We start from the raw sequence: 22,580 nt of genomic DNA, 5'->3' as shown, positions 1-22,580 counted from the left end.
TTTTTATCGTGAAATTTAATCACATATGGCAGTATCACAAAGATTTTTGACATAACAAACTTTACATGTTTGTAACTACTGTATAAATAATTTAATTTTGATTATTTATATGAATTTGCATAGCACAAAATACAAATGCACTAAGACATATCTACCCTTTTTAATAATCAAAAAGTTTTCACATATAAATTCATATATTAATGTAAAGATAAGGTTTTTAAATGAAAGTGTATTTTAAAAATTTAACTTAATGTACTGCTTTTTCAGACAATTATTATGCTATATGTTAACAACTTACCAAAGCTATTTTACAAATTTGAAATGATTTGGTGATAATTTGTTCAAAAATAAACAAAAACAAATTTAAAAAAAATTCTTCATTTATTAAGTAATATTTGAGGTCAAGGAAAATATTACAGTACAGAAAATATATTTATCATTGAGGATCTTTAATAATAATTTCCGCAAAAATTAAATGGCCCAAACTGGGAGAAAACTATAACAGTATTTTGCTCCCAATTCACACAGTGAACAATGGTAATTAATAATTATTAAAAATATTTATGGTATAAAACAACTTCATTTCCAATCTAAACAAAACAAGACAAGAAAGACATTTAATGCAAATATTTAAAAGTTTGTACCACTAATTCACAGATAAAAAGTTATTTCTTAAAAAATTTTCTGATAAGGTGAGTAAGGCACTTAGTATAAATGTTGCATAGGAAACTTTATATACAAATAAAAAAAAATTACAAAAAAAAATCTTTGATTCTACAACTGCAGTGTAAATATAAAGCATGAAAATATACACATATAAAAAGGAAATAAAATGCTAATAAGTTCTTTTTTTTTTCTTCTTCTTCTTTTTAGCACAGCCGAATTTTGCTCTTCCCTGTAACTACAAGAAATTCATCATCTTGAAGGTCTTTCAGAACTTCTTCAAACATGTCTTTTGTAATCATCTGAAAAATTGAAATGAGTATTTAGCATTCTAAATACAATAAATTTCACAATTCAAGTTTCAGAAATTAGAAAAGTTTGCCTTAACATATCACAGACTAAGGAGAAGGGAAACCCGCATTATGTTGATCATGCAATTTTCATGCTGTCATTTTCTTTTTAATGCATACAAGGTGATCATGCTCAAAGTATTATAGTTTAGAAGTCATTTAAAAAGAAAGTGCTAGATAGATATGTCATTTGATACAGATACTATTTAGAACCACTAAAAATCTATAAAGATGTTAAGGGATCACTCTCTTAATCAACAGAAAATGAGAGATGGAACCTGAATTTGAGCATTAAAATAGTCAAACTATTTTTGATATTTATGAGATCAACTAATATTGAATGAGCATTTTTTAATGCAAAATGGTTGTAACTGTTTTTATTATATATCTATGTATATAACCAGTTAAAATATATCTAGGATTTTTTTTTCATTAATATATTTTATATCTTTCAGAATATTCTGAATGATATAAAACATTTTTAGTCAAACATTGCATATATATGCAATGTTTGATTAAAATATATCATGCTCACATGAAACAAAATTACCAGCTAAACATCATTATCAGTTTTCTATGGAAATTTATTTTATCTATTTGGAATTTTTTTTTTTATTTCATCTATATTTTCTTCACCGTTTTCTCCACCAGTTTCTGGGTTATCTAGATGACCTCATGTCCGAATCTCCATTGTAAAAAGTTTAGATCAAATATATTTTTTAAAGGATCGTTTAAAAATTCAGGATGATGGTGAGGCATTGTAAATTTGAAAGTGTTGATATTTTTAATCATATGGAACATAATATAATCAAAGCAACTGTAAGCTTCTTTCCCCACCGAAGATACATTCATGATTTTAAGGTCAATTTCCTTTAAATTAAAAAAAAAAAAAAAAAAAAAAATGCATGCAAACATTATATAAATCTTGAATTATTTTTTAATTCGAGATAAGACACCAAAAATTAACATTTTAATAATTTTTTTTTTTGGTTTTAAACCTTTCAACAAAAACTTCCATTATTATTATTATAAAAGTCTACATGAAATTTTATTTAAAATATTTATACAAAACAATAACAAGGCTTTAACACAAGTATGCATGTTCATCTAAAATCTAAATAAAACTGGAGAAAGAACAAGAAAGACACTAAATACAAATGTTTAAAAGTTTGTACCACTAACTCGCATATAAAAAGCTATTTCTTTATAAAAATTTCCCAATAAGGAGAGTAAGGCACATAATAAAAAAGCTTGTATAAATAATACAAAAAGATGGTACCCCCCCTCCCCTAAATAAGTAAGGCACTTAGTATAAAGCTTGTATAAATAATACAAAAAGATGGTAAAAAAAAAAAAAAAAAAAAAAAACACCTTTAAATTTTATATAAAAAATACTTACAAGTTCAGACTGGGTCTTCAATTCATCATACACTTGAAAATAATTGAAAGTTTTTGTTGTTTTTGCTTTAGATTGCAGCATTTTCTTCAAGACCTGACCAACTTCAATACGGCGTCGGCGAGCAGTATTGCTCATTCCAGTTGTTAAAATAGAAATATCAATTTTTCCAGATGAAGGATCTGTTGCAGATTGCTTCAGAGCTTCTCTATGCAGTCTATAAATAAAAAATATAAATGTAGAAACCATAATTAAGAACTATAATAACTTACAAAACACATAAAATCATACAAAATAAATAAAAATATACCTTTTAGCTTCCTCAACATCCATCAGTTCAACCACATTTGAAAAACGGATTTTAGCATGAGCTTCGGAAAGACGAATAAGTGATTCAAGCTGTCTTGGATAGGCAGAAACTTGTCCTCGACCAGTTCCAATTTTACGCATTTCAACATAAGCATGAATAAGAGCTTGAGATGCTTCTTCATTTAATTTAGGATGAATGTTTGTGCGAGCATAAGCTATGTAATCTTTCAATAGACTCAAGTCCTAAAAATTAATTGCAGCATTAAAAACATACAAAAAAAAGTTATATTTAGTATACTTTAAATATTTCCATTTTAATAATATATTTTACGAATAAAAAAGTAGAATTCTTCTTCTCTGTTTTAAAACAATCATTTAAAATTTTAAATGTTGATATTTGCATTCTATCACTTGAAAATGAAATATAAAAGAAAAACTTTCACAATTTATAGTTAAATTTTCTCACTCTCCTACAAATAAAATTTATATTAAAACAAACAATGAATATTTTTGATACCAGAACCACAAAAAGAATATGCAACAAAATGAAACATTACAGGGTACAAATTTCCCTTTTTAGTGCTATTAAGTGGGTAACAATAACAACAGCAAAAGAAAAAAAAAAGTTTAAAGCAACATTTTGATATAAAAGTTAAGGAGGTAGAGAGAGAGAGTAAAAACTCCAAATGTACATTACTAAATTTTAATAGAACTAGGGAGCTCCACCCCCTGAAATCTTATCAAACTGCGTGTTAGTGTTACTGGGTGAGGTCAAAGTGTTGCCAAACAACTATTAACAAATTCTGACAGATTTTGCGTCCATGTAAGCGTTTTTAGACTTTGCACAACTCTCTTTTATTAATTTTGAAATTACTAATTCTGAATATTAAGATAATGCTCCAAAAGCTGCAATTTATATTTTAGTTTTAAAAATTAGTCAAATTTATTCATAGGAATTTTGCTAATTAGAAGCAGATTACAGAATATATATAATAAGATTTATGGAATATTGTAAAATTACTTTAAACTTTAGGATCACAGCAAAAATTTGGAAGAAAATAATCTAAGAAATTGTTATTAAAATTTAATTAAATTGCACCGCCAGAAAAAAAGTACACTTGCCATAACAAATATTTCATTAAATCCCTACACTAAAGTATGCTGTGTTTAAAAACAAGGCTAAGTAAAAAAAATGAAGAATTTAATTCTCATAGAAATTTATTAAAATTCTAAATTAAATAATTTGTTTATCTAAATAGTTTTCTTGTACATATTAAAATTTGTTATAGATGGTTTTTCATTGGTGGATTGATTGGATATAATGAAATAAACAACCAAAGATGGAAAGGAAAGGGAACATTTTTAACTATGTACATATTAACAAAAATCTCTGATTAGGAAATGTTAAATTCATTGAATAATGGATATATTCGAACTCCCCCCCCCCAACAGAATGTATTAGTGTACAAACCATCAACTCTTCTTGCTCTTCATCAGGACTTTTATAATAAAGTGAAGTTAGATGCCTTGCAAGCCTTCTATCAAATACTTCATCTTGTGGATCCAGAATTAAAAATATTAAGTCAAATCTATATAAATAAAAAGTAAATAAAATTAATATTCCTCAGTGAAAACTTTTTAAACATTATGATGTAAAATATTAATTACTTGTTTAGTAACAATAAGCACCAGTTGTTTTTGTTAAGAGACTTGTTGATCATAACAATTAAAGAAATTTTCTTAATAATTTGATTCCCCCACTTTTTAAAAAAAATTAGTAAACAATAGCTATGATTCTTATTTCTGATAAGTTGCATTCAGCTTTTAAAACTTTAAATAAAAACAGGCTGAAATTTAAACTGCCTTCTTTAAACTAAAAATAATAATAACTTATTATATTTTATTGTGAGATCTGACTCCCCCAAGATCTTAAAGCAATTCTTATTTCTTAGTAACTTACTTTGCTTACCTTCTGTTATTTTTAATAAATACTGAAAAAAAAAAAAAAAAAAATGAGCAAAAACTAGTCAGATGTTCAGACTCGAATTTTATTCAAGGCTCCATAATAAACAAAAAAATATTTTGCATAAGAGTTAGTCAGATTTAATTGGCTTCAGATTATATTACTATGTTAAGGGATTAATTTAATCATTTTTTAAGCAAGCCATTTCATGCCTTGGCAATAAATAATTTAAAATATCTAAGTAAAAATTGATAGTATACACATTAAATATAGTACTTAATTTCATAAATTGTAAAAGAAACATAATTTATAAGTTAAATCAAGCCAATCATCTTATATGTAAACAAATGGTATAAGAATTCTAAAATTTATCTTATTACAAACCCCTAAAAAAATATTTGCAAATTAAATAATGTTGTAAAAAAATTATTTTTTAAATGTGAATATGCTATTTACTCATAAATCAAAAGGTACTTTAATTAGAAGCTCTCTCAATTAAGTGGAAATAATAAAGATAAAAATTAGTTATACGAAGTAAGGAAAATCCCCCTCATTTCTGAAGTAAAGGCATTATACACACATCCCACAACACTCTAAGTTGCAGCAATTTGAGTTCAGGAACTTAACTGCAGTATGCCAAATTCTTTAATGCCACAATTTAATCATTTATTTATTATTAGTATTTGATATCTAAATTCACCATTGCTCTCATTTTCAGGAAAAAAGTCACTTGAGTAATTTTTTATTTGTCTGCAGTCATTTTACAAACGCTTTATTACTCTCTAAGTACTATAATTTCTCTTTGCCTCAATTTTTTCAAAAAAGTCAGGCATGTGTAAATATAACACTCTTCCCCACCTCAAAATTAAATTATTTTAAGCTGAAAAAACTAAAAAGTATTTATAAGACAGCACTATTAATTCTAAGCATTGAAATAAAAACAATACAGGATGATGAAGAAATAGTAACAAATAAGAAAATTTGAATGCATTTCTTTTGCATTAATTTTTTAAACACTTCTCTTGATGTTGAAGAGCCTGAAGAGGGAAGAGTGCTTTCAAGATTCCCGCAATCCATTTTTATGTACAGCTTTATTTAAGGTGACAGTGAAGCTCCGATTTATTAAATATCTCAAAGAGGAATATTTTAGCAGTTGGCTATCTAATGCCATTTACAGATAGTTCCAGTTTAAAATGCACATATGCATCATTGTCCCATGAGTTTGATTTTCAGAAATGTATGGGTGGTACATCCAGATGTGAGAGACCTTCATTGGTGATGCATATATGACACACTTTTCGCAAAAGGGTTATGGTCATGACTGGATCTATCCCCTTCCAATTAATCTGATTTGGTAATTTCTGTTAGAAGAAATGGTCCCAAGACAAACAATTTAGAATTCAGAGGTTTTCCTTGTTTAAACAGACAGAACAATGAATAATATATTTAAGAACTGGCATAATATATAATATATACAGGATGAAACAGATAAATTGAAAGTTTTTAAATATCATATGTTAGAAAGAGGGACAGAGCTAATGGGCATATTCTATTCCTTTATTCAGAGAATCAGCATTTTAATGAACACTATATAATTTTGATGCTACAGTATATATAATTAATTTTTTTTGGAGTTAAATTCTCATTCTAAGAGGTACACAAATGAAAAACTACATGGTAATAATTAAGCTTTAAAAAGTCAAAGTAGCAATATTACAATATCTAAGATGTTTTACTTATAATGCAATAAAAAAGTATCATGAATATTTATTAGCCAACAGTTTTTTCTCTCTCACAAAAATTAGACTTTGTGATGACTTTAAAACATCACATTATTTTGTCCTATCTGGTGTTAAAGGAAATTAAACATACCTAGACAAAAGAGTGTGAGGTAGCTGGATGTTCTCAATGATGGTTTTATTTTTGTTCCACTGTGATTCTACAGGATTTGCTGCAGCTAATATTGAAGTACGAGCATTGAGTTGGCAAATAATACCAGCTTTGGCAATAGACAATGTTTGTTGTTCCTATCAAAAAGAAATAGAATATATACATATATTAGAAAGTTTCTAAAAAAGAAAAAAAAATCTTTAAAATGTAATTCAGTAGTAAGCTACTTATTAATTCCATTTTAAATGGAATAACAAGTATATATTATATATGACTAATTTAAAATGCAACTTTTTAAAAACACTTACAATTTCTAATTATTTAGTAGGATCTTTTTAGAATAAACAGATAAAAACCTTGCTTGTTTCTTTATAAAATAATAGGATTCAGTATAATTTAAAGTTTCTAATATTATGAATATTTTTTAATGGGCAACATTGATGCTATATAATACTAAGATATCACTCTCCTTAGAGTGTTAATTGGATTAATTATCCACTAAAAAGATTACTTTCTGATCTCATTATATTCTGATATGCATGATCGATAGATTTATTGTTAGAAGGAAGGCAAGCACAGGTAATCTCATTAGTAATTTGAAAAGACCACAAGTTTTTCCTTCTTTGACTTGAAAAGACGATAAAATAGTTATTTTGTTCATCTATTAAAATCTGGTTTTAAGAGATCTTAGATTCTCTCTTGCTAAGTGAAAGATAATAAAAATAAAAGGAAATTATTATTGTAATAGTTTATAAAGTATTTCAATTCAAATGCTTTTCAATAGTATTTAGTCTTTACAATTATAAAATAATATTTCATTTTAAATGCCAAGATTACAGTTCTAAAACCTTTAAAGGGCTTGAATAAAAGAAATAATAATAAATCGTTTTCTTTTTCCTCAAATGGACTCGCTGACTATTTTTTTAAATACCATAATTACCTGAAATTGTAAATAATTTTCAGAAGCAAGGGAAATATCAAATAATTTAAACTTAGTTTTTGAATTCGATTAACAATAATTCAAATCAAAACCTTTTCTTAGAGATTATATTGCAAAAAATAACCAAATTAGCCAGTTAGTATAAATAAAGTTATTTACTAAGTACTTATTATGTATTTTTTGTTAGAAAAACTGATTAACTTACCATCACTTCATGAAGAATAGAACGAGTACTATCACTCATTTTGTCAAATTCGTCAATGCAGCAAATTCCATTGTCAGCTAACACCAATGCTCCACTGTAAATCAATATATAGAAAAATTACATATGCGGCTTTTAATTTAATTACTTGTTTGAATGATTTATGCTAAGATATACATACGTTTGCAAACATAGTTGTCTTGTTTCAGGATCACGAGTGACATATGCAGTCAGACCAACAGCACTAGAGCCTTTACCTGAAGTATACTGGCCTCTGGGTACAAGATTATACACATATTGCAATAACTGCGATTTACTTGTACCAGGATCACCACACAGAAGTATATTTATTTCAGCTCTAAAAAACATTTTAAGAAAAAAGATTTGCAATAAGGATGATTGTATTAAATGAATATATTTTACTTTTGTAAAAGAGCAGAATACATTTATTCCAATTATGTAGTTTTAATTACATTTATCTTCCTTCAGTGTCAATTAAAATTGATAAATAAGTTACTATTTAAACTGAAATGTTATATAAAATGTCTAATGATATATTATATAACATTTTACTTCTAAGTTATATTTAAGTTGTAGTAATAGGAATATTTAAGTCACTGACATACAATAATGAAGGACAGGAGTAGACATGATATATTGGACAGAAATGCCTTAACTACAGAAATACCCCCCCCCCACACAAAACTTTTATAATATAGAGAACAAAAAGTCCAAACTGTAGTTTAACATATAGATGGTAAGAGTAACTAAAAAGCTCATCTGTTAATTAGAATATAAAGAATAGTTTCATTCATTACAGGAAAGATAATGATATAATTTAAGATAAGCCTTCTAATTGTGCTTATGTTAAACTTAAGTAATTTAGTATCATGTGGATCTATAAAAAGTGGCTAAAGAAACAGTGAAATTCTTCCCTGATATATGGGTATTAATTATAATAGTTTCCTGGCCTTCTCCTACTCAGAATCACAGTATGCGTACAAGATACATTATTAAAAACACTTTTCAAATTATATAATATGAAAAAAATTATAAAAAAATATTCTTATGAAATTTATTAAAACAAATTCGAATGAACATCCTAAATAAATTATTAAAGAAGTAAATTATATTTCTTATTTGCAAAAAAGTTTCTAAATTGCATAGGAATTCTAAAAATAATATTTCTCTTTTCAAAAGAAGTTAAATTATATTAACAATAAAGGTTATTCTGATTTTTGTTCAAATTTTTAAAAATGTTTCAATAATTAGTGTTCTTTGCCTTAGTGCCAAAATAGCATGTTGCGGCATAAATATATAAATTATTATACATACCTAATAATACTTATTTTAACAATGATTTAAATAAGAGAAACTACTAAAATACAATTTCAAATCTTTTTTTAAAAAAAGATTTGAACAAACTGATTTAATTAAAAATTGATGTTGGTGTAAATGAATGATTTTTAAATTCCACTTATTATTACAAATAATGTTCAATTTAAGACACTAATTTATAGATAAATCAAATAACTATTGTTTGCCTACTACATTTATAATGGAAAAAATTACAAATAATAATCAACAATAAATTTAAAAATTGAAATATCAATTATTAAAATACTAATAAAAACACTTGATTTAAAACTTACAATCCTGCTTTAAATGAATTAAAAAGTTTTAAAATTTTATTTTGCTAAATTTTCAAGCTTACTGAGCTGCATCAAGAATTCAAAATTTATTTTGCTTTCAGTTCTTTAAGCTAATACTCTGCCACTGCTTTTCTTATCAAATTTTTGTTTATTTCTCTTCGTTTCTTTCTTTTTTTCACTCTTCATATTTGTTTGTGATTTCTTCATATTTTAAATAAATTATTTTGACATTTCAAAATTATTTTTTTCACTCTACCATTTGCTTGAAGGCTGTCATGAACCATTTTTCACACAATGAGTGTTTGCTCTCTCATAGACAATCTTTAATTATGTTTTATTTACATTTATTCACATTAAAGCTTCCAAACAAAAGAAAACAATTTTTTTTTTTTAGCTTCCACATTAAATTAATGCTGCCACACATTTTTAATTCAACTTAATAAGAAACTTGATGATACTATAAAATGATATGACCAAAGTAACACTACATTCAACATTACTGTTGCTATGAGAAAGTATCATTATCATCATTAATGATGATACAGTATCATTAAATCATCTCATACAAAAATTTGGATGAGATGCCAGCAGGTTGAACCAAAATTTATTGACTTTCTCTGTCACTTGATAAATGAAAATTACTTATTATGAAAAGTTTCATTCCACACATATTAGCTTATTGCCCTTGTCTGTACTTATATAAAGCTCAATGTGTGTGTGTGTTGGCACTCTACAGGCCAGACCGTTTGACCTACAGCTACCAAATTTGGTACATGCATACCTTGGAAGTTGGAAATCTGCACCTGGGGTCCCTTTTTTAAAATTCTTTAATTATTAATTAAAGATATATATATATATATATATATTGGAAAAACTTGGCGGGAAAACTAACTTTCCCGCCAAAAAAAAATCTTTATTTCCCCACCGCCAAATGAGTAAGGCTTTAGTTTCCCCCCCACCCTAATAAGGTTAGGCTTAACAATTTTCGACTGATTGTTTCAAATGATTTTGTTTATTTTCTTAATGTTTGAAGCATTTAAAATTAAACATTGTTAATTAATAGATCTTTCAGATTCATTCTGAAGTACTTTTTAATTAAAATAAAACAGAATAAAGGAAATTGAAAATTTCTAATCTGCATAGTGTTATCCCAACTGGCATAGAAAATTCCCGCATGGGCATTGTGCTCTGATTGATGACGATTATTTTAAACGGATGTGGACTTGATTTAAATTATTTTTAGGTTAGTTGTATGCTTTGTATTATATTAATCATTTTCACTTTAATTTAAAGCATAAATTCTATAGGAGCTAACAGAAAATTGGAGAGATACATATTACATTATGACTGAAGACCTTTATAATATTATGAGTGAATTATGACTATCAAAATTTGAAGTTTTAAAATATTTTGATGAAGAAGCTATTAAAGTAGGAATTACATAAAATATTTCATTATTAAAATTTTAATGAGCATTGAGATTGGCGAAGCGGATGGTCGCCAAAGGTGGCTTGTTGTAATAAAATTCCAAAAAATCAGAGCTGTCATGAGGTTTTGCTATGATTGATTTTTCCAATTTTAGAATTTGAATACAGAGATAATGATCGAGCAAAATGATGGACTGTGTGCATGCTAGAAGCAGTAATAGCAAATTTTCCTTGATTTTTAGATTTTTTTTAAAACGAATTTCCCTGATCTCTCAGTTTTATTGCCACGCTGTACTATCAGGGTTTATCATGGAGGGAGAATCTGTATTATGCATTGTGTTTAAACTTTCCTTTCCAAGATGACATGAGAACCTAATATCATGCAAGATGGACTTGTATGATTTTACAACACATCTAAAAGAATATATTTTACAACATATTTATGAATGGATTTATATTTTATAACACACACATACAAATAATATTGCACCAGCTAAAGTATATTTCAGCAGGCAATGATCACTTTTTTAAACTGTGAAAATAAAATCATAATTACCTAAACTTTCCTTTACTTTTGTTGGTAAAATCCTTTTTAGTGCCTCCAAAAAGCTGAAGCAAAATACCTTTCTTGATATCTTCATTTTCATAAATACTTGGAGCTACAAATAACACGATGTTTAGATTTTTATTAAAATATTTTTCTCTCAAAATTTATTAACAATCCTAATTTATGAGCTCTTGTTTTAAAATTGAAATTCGAACTCTAGAAAGTTTTAAATAGTTGCCAATGAATACTAATTTAACTTATTTTTTTTAATGAAGATAAATTTCATTTAATTATTAAAAATAACAATTCTTATTAAAATTTTGGATTAAAAAAACTACATACAATTCAGTATCAAAAAAATTTCATAGATAATGAAATTAGTTATTAAAGGCTTTTTAAATAATCCAACTAAAGTTCCAAAAAACAAGAATAATGAGGATAGATTGATACATGCACATTCACATTCCAGAATGAAATTTTGGAGTATGCAATAGCTTTTCACTTAATCTTTGAAGCATTAAATTAATAATTTTATAACATTAATATATATTTTTATAAGATGAACAATTTATTTTCTTTCCGAGATGCAGTTTGTGAGCGAGTTTTGATGTGGTATTAGCAATTAAATAAGAAACCCAATAAAACTTCAAAAGATTTTTCAGATCCAAAAATGTTTAAAATATTTTAGTATACTATTAATAATATAAAATCGATAAGCCATGTCTTAAAAAATTATTTCAAAACTCTTAATATTGGGTCTAAATTATTTGTACCTTGAATCTTTCCAAATTTTCTTGTTTCATAAAATATAATATGTTTAGTATCTAAAGTTTCAAAATTCAATGTGAATTTACATTCTACCAAATTGCATTATAATTAATATCATTTGAACTGAAGCAAAATTTATAAAAATAAGTCTACATTTAACATATCTGAATCATAATCACTCAAGAATATATATTACAAGAGCAATGGACTAAATTCTTACCTAGAGCTCTAGCAAGTCTTTCATATATATCAGGTAATCGAGATAATTCTTTAAGCTTTTCAATACGTTCAGGGGTAAAACGAAGATCAACACTATATATATATTTAAAAAAAAAAAAAATCTAAATTATAAACATTTATTTACTAACACATCATGAAGCAAAATGTAAACTCTATGAAATAAAAAATGCTTACCCATCATCACCGATATCTTCATATAATCGCTTAGTATCTACTTTACGAAAGTGAATGACATCCACGTGTGTTCGATAAACAGATTTTAAGTTTCTTTGTTTGGGATTAAGACGTGAAGCAGCTGCCCTGTAGATACCAGTCACAGTAATTCTGGCAAAGAAAATAATAAAATTAAAAGATAATGACAAAAAAAAATTATCTTTAACTTCCACAATAAATATAATTTATTATTGAAATATTAATAATATTTAATAATAATTTCCATAATAATAATATTTAATAATAATTTCCATATATCCATACATTTATCTTTAATTTCCATATATCCATACATTTATCTTTAATTTCCATACATAAAAATCATAACAATTTTAATAATACTTTTGGGTATAATCAGTTTTTTTTAAAGAAGGCAAATTAAAATATAAATTTGACATATTTTAAATGCATAAATTTGTTACGGTATAAAATTAAATAACTATTGGCCATTTAAAACTTACAAAATAAAATTTATTAATTGAATTAAAGTCCATAAAGTTATATACATTTATTTAAATCTTGATTACATAGAGTTTTTCCTTGTATTCCCTTTGAAGACTGTTTGAAAATGATATAATTTTACCTATTGTTTGGTGCAGTATAATCAACATCAAGGCTCTTAAGTCAGAAAACCCCCAACAAATCACAAATCAAATTAATGAATTGATTTCTTAATTTCTACAAGAAATCTAATAAATGGAAACTAAATGATTTATTTTTTATTACAAATAAAATCAATCAGCTGATTTTTCTGAAAAAGGAAAGCGGTCAATCCACATATGATTTGACACACTTATAATAAATAAAATTGATTAATTAAAATTCAATAATTCAACCTGTGATCCATTCAATGTCATTAAAATTAACCATGCTTATGAAAGTAATTGTTAATTTATGTCGCTTTTAAGTAAGTTTGCTTATATATAAAAACAATAAAAAAAAAAACTTTAAAATAATTCATTATTCATCTTTCCATTCACACATCAATATAGTTTTTTTTATCTGTAAAAGCAACTAACTCTTAATGGGAAATAGTTTTTTTCTCCATTCAAATTTTGCTTAAAAAAAAAACATTTTATGAAAAAGTGTAAGAGTATACATTTCTTTACTACCTAGTGCAAAGCTATATCATTCCTTTAAAGGTAAGCATTTGACCCTTTAACAACAAGTTATTTTATCACATTTAAATTTCTGGATAAAGATTACATTTGCCAGAAGGGTATGAGAGAAAATGAAGGTCATAAAAATATTTATTTTATGATAGACAAAACCACCAATATTAAAAAAAAAAAAAGTAATATACCCCCCTCTATAATATGTAAAATAAAATTGGATATTTAAAGTACATACTAACCTGTCACCTGGTTGAACAGAGTCAACAAGATCATTATGAGCATACAATATAACAGTGTGGGGTGTCTGACCAGGTGGCATGTCATCTATAAAATATTAAAAAATCTTATTACAAATGAAAAATTTGTGAAGCAGCTGCAATGGAAGTTCTCTATTTCTAATAATAATAAAGTCGTTGCTTACTCCAAATGTATGTTAATATTATACTGACCAAACCATTTGACTTAGAGCTACCGAGCTCGGCACTTACTATACTTTGTAAGGTGGGAATGTGCACCTCATAGTGTTAATTTTTTTAAATTTTTAAGTATAATATTAATTAAAAATTAATCTGAGTTTCCACACAATAACTTCCAAAAACATTATTGCACAAAAGTTTTTACATGATTTCAAAAAATTATATTTTTAATAACCAAGCAAAATTTTCCTAATTTTTAGTACTTTTTGACCTAATTTTAAATAATAAATTACATAACTGCACTAAAATTCAAATCATTTGCACTGCTCCTTCAAATATTGAAATGCAGGATCTCTTCTATTATTGACAGCTAAGGAAGGATTCTGTTTAATATTTGTGTAGCTTACAAGAAAGATAAAAAGTTAATTAATTTGCAATAGTATGAAAGTTAGAAAAGGGATGAACCAATCAACTGCATATTTTAACAGCGATACAATGTCAGCAATCATGGCTTCCATTAGCAAAGTCCATGTATGCAAGCAATGACCAAAAAAATCTGTATGACTATTAAAACAATCTGGTTTTAACGTCTGACAATTTGACAGACACATGGATATGAAATCACATTTAAGTGATATCACTGAAATAAAATATAATAAATATTTCCAGTGAATCAGCTATCAATAGTGATATATACAATAACATATTCATTTCTACAGGCATAATATTTGCCAAGTGTCAGAATTTGTATCAATTAATAAAGTTTGTTACCTGGAGATTCTTGAATCTTGATCATTTGTTTATCCGTGAACTGAGATCGATTGTGGCTGAGACTAAAGGTATAATTGGTGTTGCACGATTGGCATACATGTGGTTCAGCTATACGACCACGATCTAATTCAACAGTTACAGTTTCTTGGCAAACACTACAAGTGAAGAATGCTTCACGCATTTCAGGAATTAGATTGGATGTTCGAATCACCATGCCACTGATTGTAATGAGTCTATCAATATCTGAGAATAAAGAGTAAAATAAAATGAGAGAGATTAAAGCAAGGATTATTTGAGACTAAAATAAATATTTTCTGTTTTAAATAAAGCTTTTTTACAAACACTCATTCTAATTATTAATTAATCTTATAGAGAAATTTTTATATCAAAAGAAAATTTTGATTTGTGATGGCAGCATTATATTGCGTTGATATAATGGATAATTCACTACAACAAGTAACTTTATTAAAATAAAATCTATAAATTAATACTTTGAGATCAACCAATTCAACTTGAAAGATTAAGTACATACATACTAAAACTATGAAACTCTTGTATATATAAACATACACTTTAATCGAATATGCATAATTTATTACACTTTTTTTTTTATTAAAATAATTATTTGAGAGTTAACGTCTTCAATAGTTAATTTTTAAAAAGAACATTTCTAAGAATAAAGGCAGGAATACGGATTTTCACTGTTTTTTTTTTATTTTAATCTGTTTGAAAGTGAAAAAATTTTAATACATTTTTAAGTCCAGCGTATTAAAATTACTGAAATATCACATTATGTTTAAATGTTTATTACAATCAAATGAGAGACTTTACCTTCTGGACTCAAAAGTCGCAAATTTTTAGTTTTCTCAGCATTGAAAGGACGGACTTGGATCTGATGAGGTAGCTGACTGTCAGGATAGCGTTCAAAATATATTTCATTCACTGCCATATCAAAGTATGGGATAACTTCTTGAGGATATGTTACTAACTGACGGTAGAGTTCAGGATCAAAGCTGTTGAGGTGAGCACAATTGACATTCAAGAATGGCTCTTCAATAGTAAAAATCTGCAGAACAAAAAAGATATTCAAATTCATTATTACATGTAGAAACAATACTAAACACTAAATAAAAAAAATAAATAACTGGACCCCTATAAATTTGTCAATTTGTTATAAATAAATACAAAGGTAAATTTACTTTTTTTACTTTCCTCTAGGTTTTGCTGGAAAAAAGATAGTATTATTCTGCAATGAACTAAATATATTTTAAAAAATCTATTAAAGTTTTTTGGAGCAAAGAGAATAGAAAGGATAAAAATTTAAAAATTTCTTTTCATTACTTAATATAATACAGGTTTTTTAAAGAAAAATTGATGCATAACAATAAATTTCAGTCAATGAAAAAAATCCTACCTCCTCCAACTTTTGCATGTAAAATGGACGTTGAAAGTCAACATTTTCAATTAGCTCGTCCATTTCAATGTTTTCATCAGTGTATTCTTCAATGAAACGTCTGAATTTACTTTGACACTTAGTGACCTCAACATCAGTACCCCAGATAACTAACTGAGGACCACCAGCATTATTATCACTATGTGGTGCAGCTGGATCAGACATAGCAGGATCACTCTGGAGAGAGAGAAAAACAAAATGAAATCATATCAGTAAGTTTACAAAATCAATTTCTGTTAAAAAATGTTTCTATTAAACTAGTAATTTAAAAAAAAAAACAAATAATTTTCATGAAAATAAAAGCACCTTATATGAAATATATATAAGATTTTTCTCTTTTTTTTGTATAGAATCCTTTCCCCCATTCAACTACTTAATTCATAATTAGACAGTAGAAAATGAAATCTATAATAATAACTTTAGCTATCAGTAAATAAACAATTTTAAGTTGTTCTTAATTTTTTTTAGCAAAATCAGAAAATGCATCAAGCCTGTTATTTACCAACATTAGTTAAGGAAGGTGTTGCATGAATAAATTATAAACACAGCACTGGAAAATACCCCTCCTCTTTTAAGATATGATAATATTAATAAAAACTCACATTTTCAGGGCCAACATTAACTTGTCGCATCCGTCTCTCATTACGAATATCATGTCGTTGCCTAACTGGTGTGCCTCGGCTGAAAGAGTAAATATTATTGTGTATCTAATATCAGTAGATATCATTGTGATAGTATCCATTTAAAAAGAAATGTATTCGCTAACAGTCTTTTAGAAGAATAAAAATATAGGTGCCCAGTTCAGATCCCCAATTTTCAGATTTTAAAAAGTAGGGATGCTGAATATCAAAGTATTAACTGTTTATAGTTAAATACCACATATTAAAACTTCATTTTCTTTTTAAAAAAATTTCTACATAATTAAGATTAAAAATGATGGTAAAAAAATTCTTTCACAAGGTAAAAGAATTTTTTTAACTTTTTTAAGGAAGTAAACATTAGATCATAATAATCATATCAGTATATTAACAAATATAACATTTATATTTTTTTTCAATGCACAAAGATAATATATATATATATATATATATATATATATATATATATATATATATATATATATATATATATATATATATATATATATATATATATATATATATATATATATAAGAGACCAGAAGTTGTTTTGATATGAATTTATATATTAGTCAGTAAAAAAAAAAAAAAAAAAAAAAAGGTGGAATTAATTGCCGGGAAAATAAATAATCAATCTATCATTAAATTTTAATACACATACACACATAAAGACCTTTATGAAAAATAATAGGAAAAAATAACTAGGCTGCTAAAACAGTATTTCAAAATCCAAATAAATCCATATTAAATATTTTTCTACATCAAAGTTTAATCCTTTATTTCTCAATGGTACTTAAAAATACTATTAAAATCAAGCTGATATGTTCAGAATATGCCAGTTTTTTAGAACAGTATTTCAAAGAACCCAAAATGAGTAGCTCAGATAGCAAGCAGGAGATATTAGCTAAAAGAAAAAATTAAAAATTGTTAATTATTAATTAAATTAATATAGATATTTAATTAAAAAAATAGTTTTCCCCCTCTTTTCTGGGCTTATTCTGTATTAAAACTTAATTAATGATGCAAAAATAGAACTGGAAAACTGATGATAAAATAATTCAATAAATAAAGGCTCAAAGAAAAAAGTTTTAAGGAAAGCACATGCATTTAGTTAATACATACCCAACAGAGCGACTACCAGCTGTACCATGTGAACTAGGTGTGCCATAGCATAGCGGTGAACTCATTTCCAAATCACTGAAAACTACAAAAAGATTTTACAAAAATGACATATTATGCACATGCATTACAAAAAGTTTATATAGACTACAACAATTTAGATGTAATACCTATTTAGATCACTATTTGTTGACAAAGCACCATTATATCTAGATAATAACTGAAATGGGTTGCTAGTGTAAGTGTTTGACTATCAACAGAAGTAATAATGAATTTTGTTGTAACTAGTTGCTATATATGATCTAGTACAATCTAAAAGTGAAACTAGTATGTTCTTGCAACTAGTGAATTAAGTTTAAAATATTTGCGACATAACTAGATGCCACAGGCATTGTTTGTACAGTTAATTTAATTTTATTTACATAATCAAAAAACAAAGGTTCCTAATTTAAATTCTTGGATGGAAGTCTTTTTTAAAAAGATGTTTCATTCACGATTTCCAGTCCAGAATTGGACACCAAACAAGTGATTAGTGTTTAAAAATCAAATCTTTCTTTTTCTTTTTTTAAAATAAACATAACTTAATTGATATATTATTCCTATTATATTATTAAAACTTGAATCAATTTTAATCATAAAGAAATTAACTACCTTAATTCAATGAAAGTAAAAAAAAAAAGAAAAAAAAAAGGAGAGAAATTTAAAACAGTAATGATCAACTCATGATGCTGGATAATTAAATAAAAATAAAATTTATCCTTTAGTGATAAAAATAAGAGAAAATAATATTTAGCATTAATTAAGAAAAAGACAAATAACAGATAGGATTATATAATATTTGGAATTTTGGGTTCCTAGGCTTTAAAGAATGTTTTATGCCAATAATTACTATACAGATAAAATCTAAACTAAAATAAAGCATAAGAAGAAGAATTATTAATAACAAGAAAATTATCCTTCATTATAGCCTTTAGTTTTATTTTATTAGAGTAAGGGAAAATATATCAATGTAAAAAAAAAAAAAAATAGACTTTCTAGATTTTATAAAAGCTTTCCATAATAATTTACATCTGCATTATTTTCCCCTTCTAACTAGAATAATGTTTCTAGTTCCTGTAGAAAAACAAAAATGTATTCAATCGTATCCATTCATTATTATCTAAAAATTAAACATATAATCACTAGTAACCTTTGATAATTTTTCTGGAGTCTGGCTATATTATACTAAGAAATCAAATGAAGAAAATAAAATATTTAATGACACCCTCATTTTTAAATTTAGAGAATTTTCAGAATGATGAATTACTTTCATTTAAAATCTATGTTTTAAGATAAGATATGTTTTAAGATATATTTTAACCAGTAAGACTAACCAGCTCTGCTATTTGGATCTACTGGTGATGACAATGGAAAATCAGCCATGTCTTCTGATGGTGGAGACAAAGGATCACTATCCATATTAGAATTCTGCTCTCGTACTGAAATAAACAAAACCATTTCAAAGTAAGAAATACAACAATGTAAAAATTTTCATGGATTAAGTTAAAGAAAAAGTACACATTTTTAATTTAGAATTTTATTTTGACTTAAAATTATAAAAGAACCTTCAGCATGAAGATTAGAGTAATGAATATGAAAATTTCACTGATAAAATAAAAAATTTCAGCCCTAAAAAAACCAATAAAGGAAAATTATTGGCTCCCCCCTCCATCCAAATTACATTAAATAAAGATACTATGTACAAAAAGTATGAAAAAAAATATTACCCACAATAAAATTTTCATTATTTAATTATTACTTTTTGATCAAAGCATAGTTAAAGGTCACAAAAGAAATATTGTTTAAGTATACAAAATTAATTTATAGAAGAAATAAACATTTTAAAAGAGGTAAAAAAATCATAAAATGGTAATAACACATAAATTTATAGAAATATGTTTAAGAATTTACTAGGAGAACTGGAACCAGCATTTGAAGAACGAGATCTGGTACGTGGTCCCCTCATTTTTGAGTTTTATTTGCTGCCTGAAAGAAAGGACTGCTCTAATTAATATGTCAATACAAAAACTGTAGAATAAAGAGCTCACTTAAAATAATTACAAACCTTCTGCTTTTGAAATCAAACAATACATTAATTTTAAGCAAGGATTATAAATGAATGATTCATAGTTTTATAAACACATGTAAAATTGAACTCAATTTGTGAAAACTATTTGTAAATAAAATCTTCTGAATTATACACGACAAAACTAATTAGGATTTAGTCTTGTATATATAATCCACTGAATGATTATAGAGATTAGTTTACAATTATAATCAGTGCATACTAATAAAATTAACCCTTTTTAAAATGCAATCTTGACTAATTCAGCTAAATCAAATTGCAAACACTTTAAATTACAGACATTCAGAAAATTCTTATACTCATATTTAAAAAAATCATATAAACCCTCTAAATTAGTCCAACATAAAATTACTTTTGTTAGATACACAATTTTAAAGCTAATTGAAAGAAATCAACACAAAAACACACAGACACTTTGGCAACAAAATTTGCCTTTTTTGTTCAATAACCACAGAATAGGCAGAATAAACAAACACAATTCAGAAAGATAGCAGTAGTTAGATTAATAAACATGAAGCTCTAATGATAAATATAGATTTGGTCTTTAAATTTCCATGAAGTCCCGACCATTTAATCAGGTCACAATAGCAACCTTCCACCAATGGAAAATCCAATTTCCTATAGATGAAAAAATGCTTTGGAGAAAGAAAAGACATTTTTTTCCCTCATTAATCTTTAATTATCTACATAATGCTTTGCTGCCATATGTATATATGCATTTTGTATTATGTATGGTAATAATTCCAAAAGGTTGGTATCAGATAAAGGTATATTTGAGAAATTTTGCTGTGAGTTGCAAGGATCTATAAAGACTAATAGTAAAACTTTATTTATACTATGCTAAATATTAAATTATCTCATTAATAGATCTATAAAATGTTTTCTAACATCATTTATAACACAAATTGATTTTTAAATTAAATCAGAAAAATACACACATAACCAATCCAAATAAACAACATACTTTTATTTTAAAAATATTAAATAAAAACTTTCTTAAAAAATAATTTCCCATAATTAATGAAAACAGTATGCAATTGGGTTTGAGAAGTTCAGTTCCAAGATGTCATTTTAAATACAAGACTATTTTAATGCAATTTTAAAAATTCATTTTGCAGATAATTTTTACAATTAAGTTGCTTCATACAATTGAAATAAAATCATTGCATACCAATTTGATACAAAGCTAAATTCATAGGTTTTTAGTTACAGCTTAAATTCAACAATTTTTTAATAAAAAAACTCTCATATTTCAATGTTGATAATCTGAAAATCACTTTTACTCCACGCATTTTTATATTATTATCTATTAGATAAACTATTATTTTGAATTTACGAATTCATACACAAAGTACAATTGTTAAAGTATTCAGTCATGTTTATATTTGAAAAGAAAGAAAATTTTGTTTTCAAATAAATAACAAAAATAACATTCAAAATATGAATCAAAGTTAATTTTAAAATTAAATTTATTTTGATTAATGTGAAATAACATAGAACTAGTTTATTTATAAAATATATGTTGAAAATATCAGATGATAATATGAAACTAATTACTCAAAATGAAATTATTTCCAAAATAGCTATGTGTTCCATAAGAAAACATTTTAAATACAAAAATATAAAGTAAGACAGATAAACAAAACTACCGGCATATGAATTTAACAATTTAAAAAAATATTCACTTGAAATTTCTGTATTTTCTAAAAGAAAAAGATGAATAGACAAAAGAGAGAATTCCGCCGTACAGTTTTGCGCTGCTGAGAGAAACAATCTTGTTTTGGCGCGTAAACCTTAGGAACATCGATGAATTTACTTAAATCGATATACTCTCGCTCTTCAACCAACATTAACTTCTTGCAATCGAGTTGCTGCTTGTCATACTATAACAATTCAAAATAATCATCTGCAGCTGAAGTCCAAGTGACATAATACGGCAAAATTAATTTAATTGAACATTGAATAAATCAATAAACTTAACATTCGAATTTTATAGCTGCAGTCTTGGCAATCTGTCAAGCCGTTAACTAGCTAACAATTCCAGATAAGGATGTTTTAATCCTTACGCACATTCATTTGACCCTTATCTCATTTAAAAATATTACTTTCCCTTTGCATAAACTTATACAATGTCTAACCTTAAAAATTCATTTAAAAACCTGAATAAAAAAATGTCTATGTAATAAATCCCAGACCATTCAGGAATCTTCTGGAATAAATGCAATTTTTCTTGCAAAAAAGTCTCGGTGTCATCGTCATTTATTGATTGAATGTCCCCAAAGAATATGACTTCTAATCTCAGAAAGAATTAGCACGAACTTCTCAGCTTATTTATCTCAGATTAGTTGGTTTGGTTTAGTTATATTAACGTCCCGTTTGAAG

General features: G+C 26.0%; 1 protein-coding gene across 2 annotated transcripts; it reads right to left on the bottom strand.

Moving 5' to 3' along the window:
* Positions 1–380: 380 nt before the first annotated feature.
* LOC129984778 (DNA replication licensing factor mcm4-like) lies at positions 381–21,992 on the bottom strand. 2 transcript variants are annotated; one of them, XM_056094735.1, is made up of 19 exons: positions 21,884–21,992; positions 20,024–20,111; positions 19,447–19,551; positions 18,077–18,158; positions 16,918–16,996; positions 16,277–16,492; positions 15,694–15,928; positions 14,863–15,105; positions 13,915–13,999; positions 12,522–12,671; positions 12,328–12,419; positions 11,349–11,451; positions 7,895–8,071; positions 7,717–7,810; positions 6,554–6,708; positions 4,190–4,307; positions 2,720–2,961; positions 2,413–2,626; positions 381–965 (listed from the first exon to the last, which is right to left on the bottom strand). In XM_056094735.1, the coding sequence occupies exons 2-19, from the start codon at positions 20,076–20,078 to the stop codon at positions 870–872; spliced, it is 2,541 nt and encodes an 846-aa protein (XP_055950710.1). In that variant the 5' UTR covers positions 20,079–20,111; positions 21,884–21,992; the 3' UTR covers positions 381–869. The 2 variants fall into 2 exon arrangements, with proteins under 2 accessions (XP_055950710.1, XP_055950709.1); XM_056094734.1 differs by having other exon boundaries at positions 20,024–20,098; positions 21,884–21,977.
* Positions 21,993–22,580: the final 588 nt, after the last annotated feature.

The sequence above is a fragment of the Argiope bruennichi genome, chromosome 9 (assembly GCF_947563725.1).
Source record: "Argiope bruennichi chromosome 9, qqArgBrue1.1, whole genome shotgun sequence".
Taxonomy (NCBI): Eukaryota; Metazoa; Arthropoda; class Arachnida; order Araneae; family Araneidae; genus Argiope; species Argiope bruennichi.
Note: the sequence above shows the minus strand (reverse complement) of the source record. Positions and strands in the feature narration are given on the sequence as shown.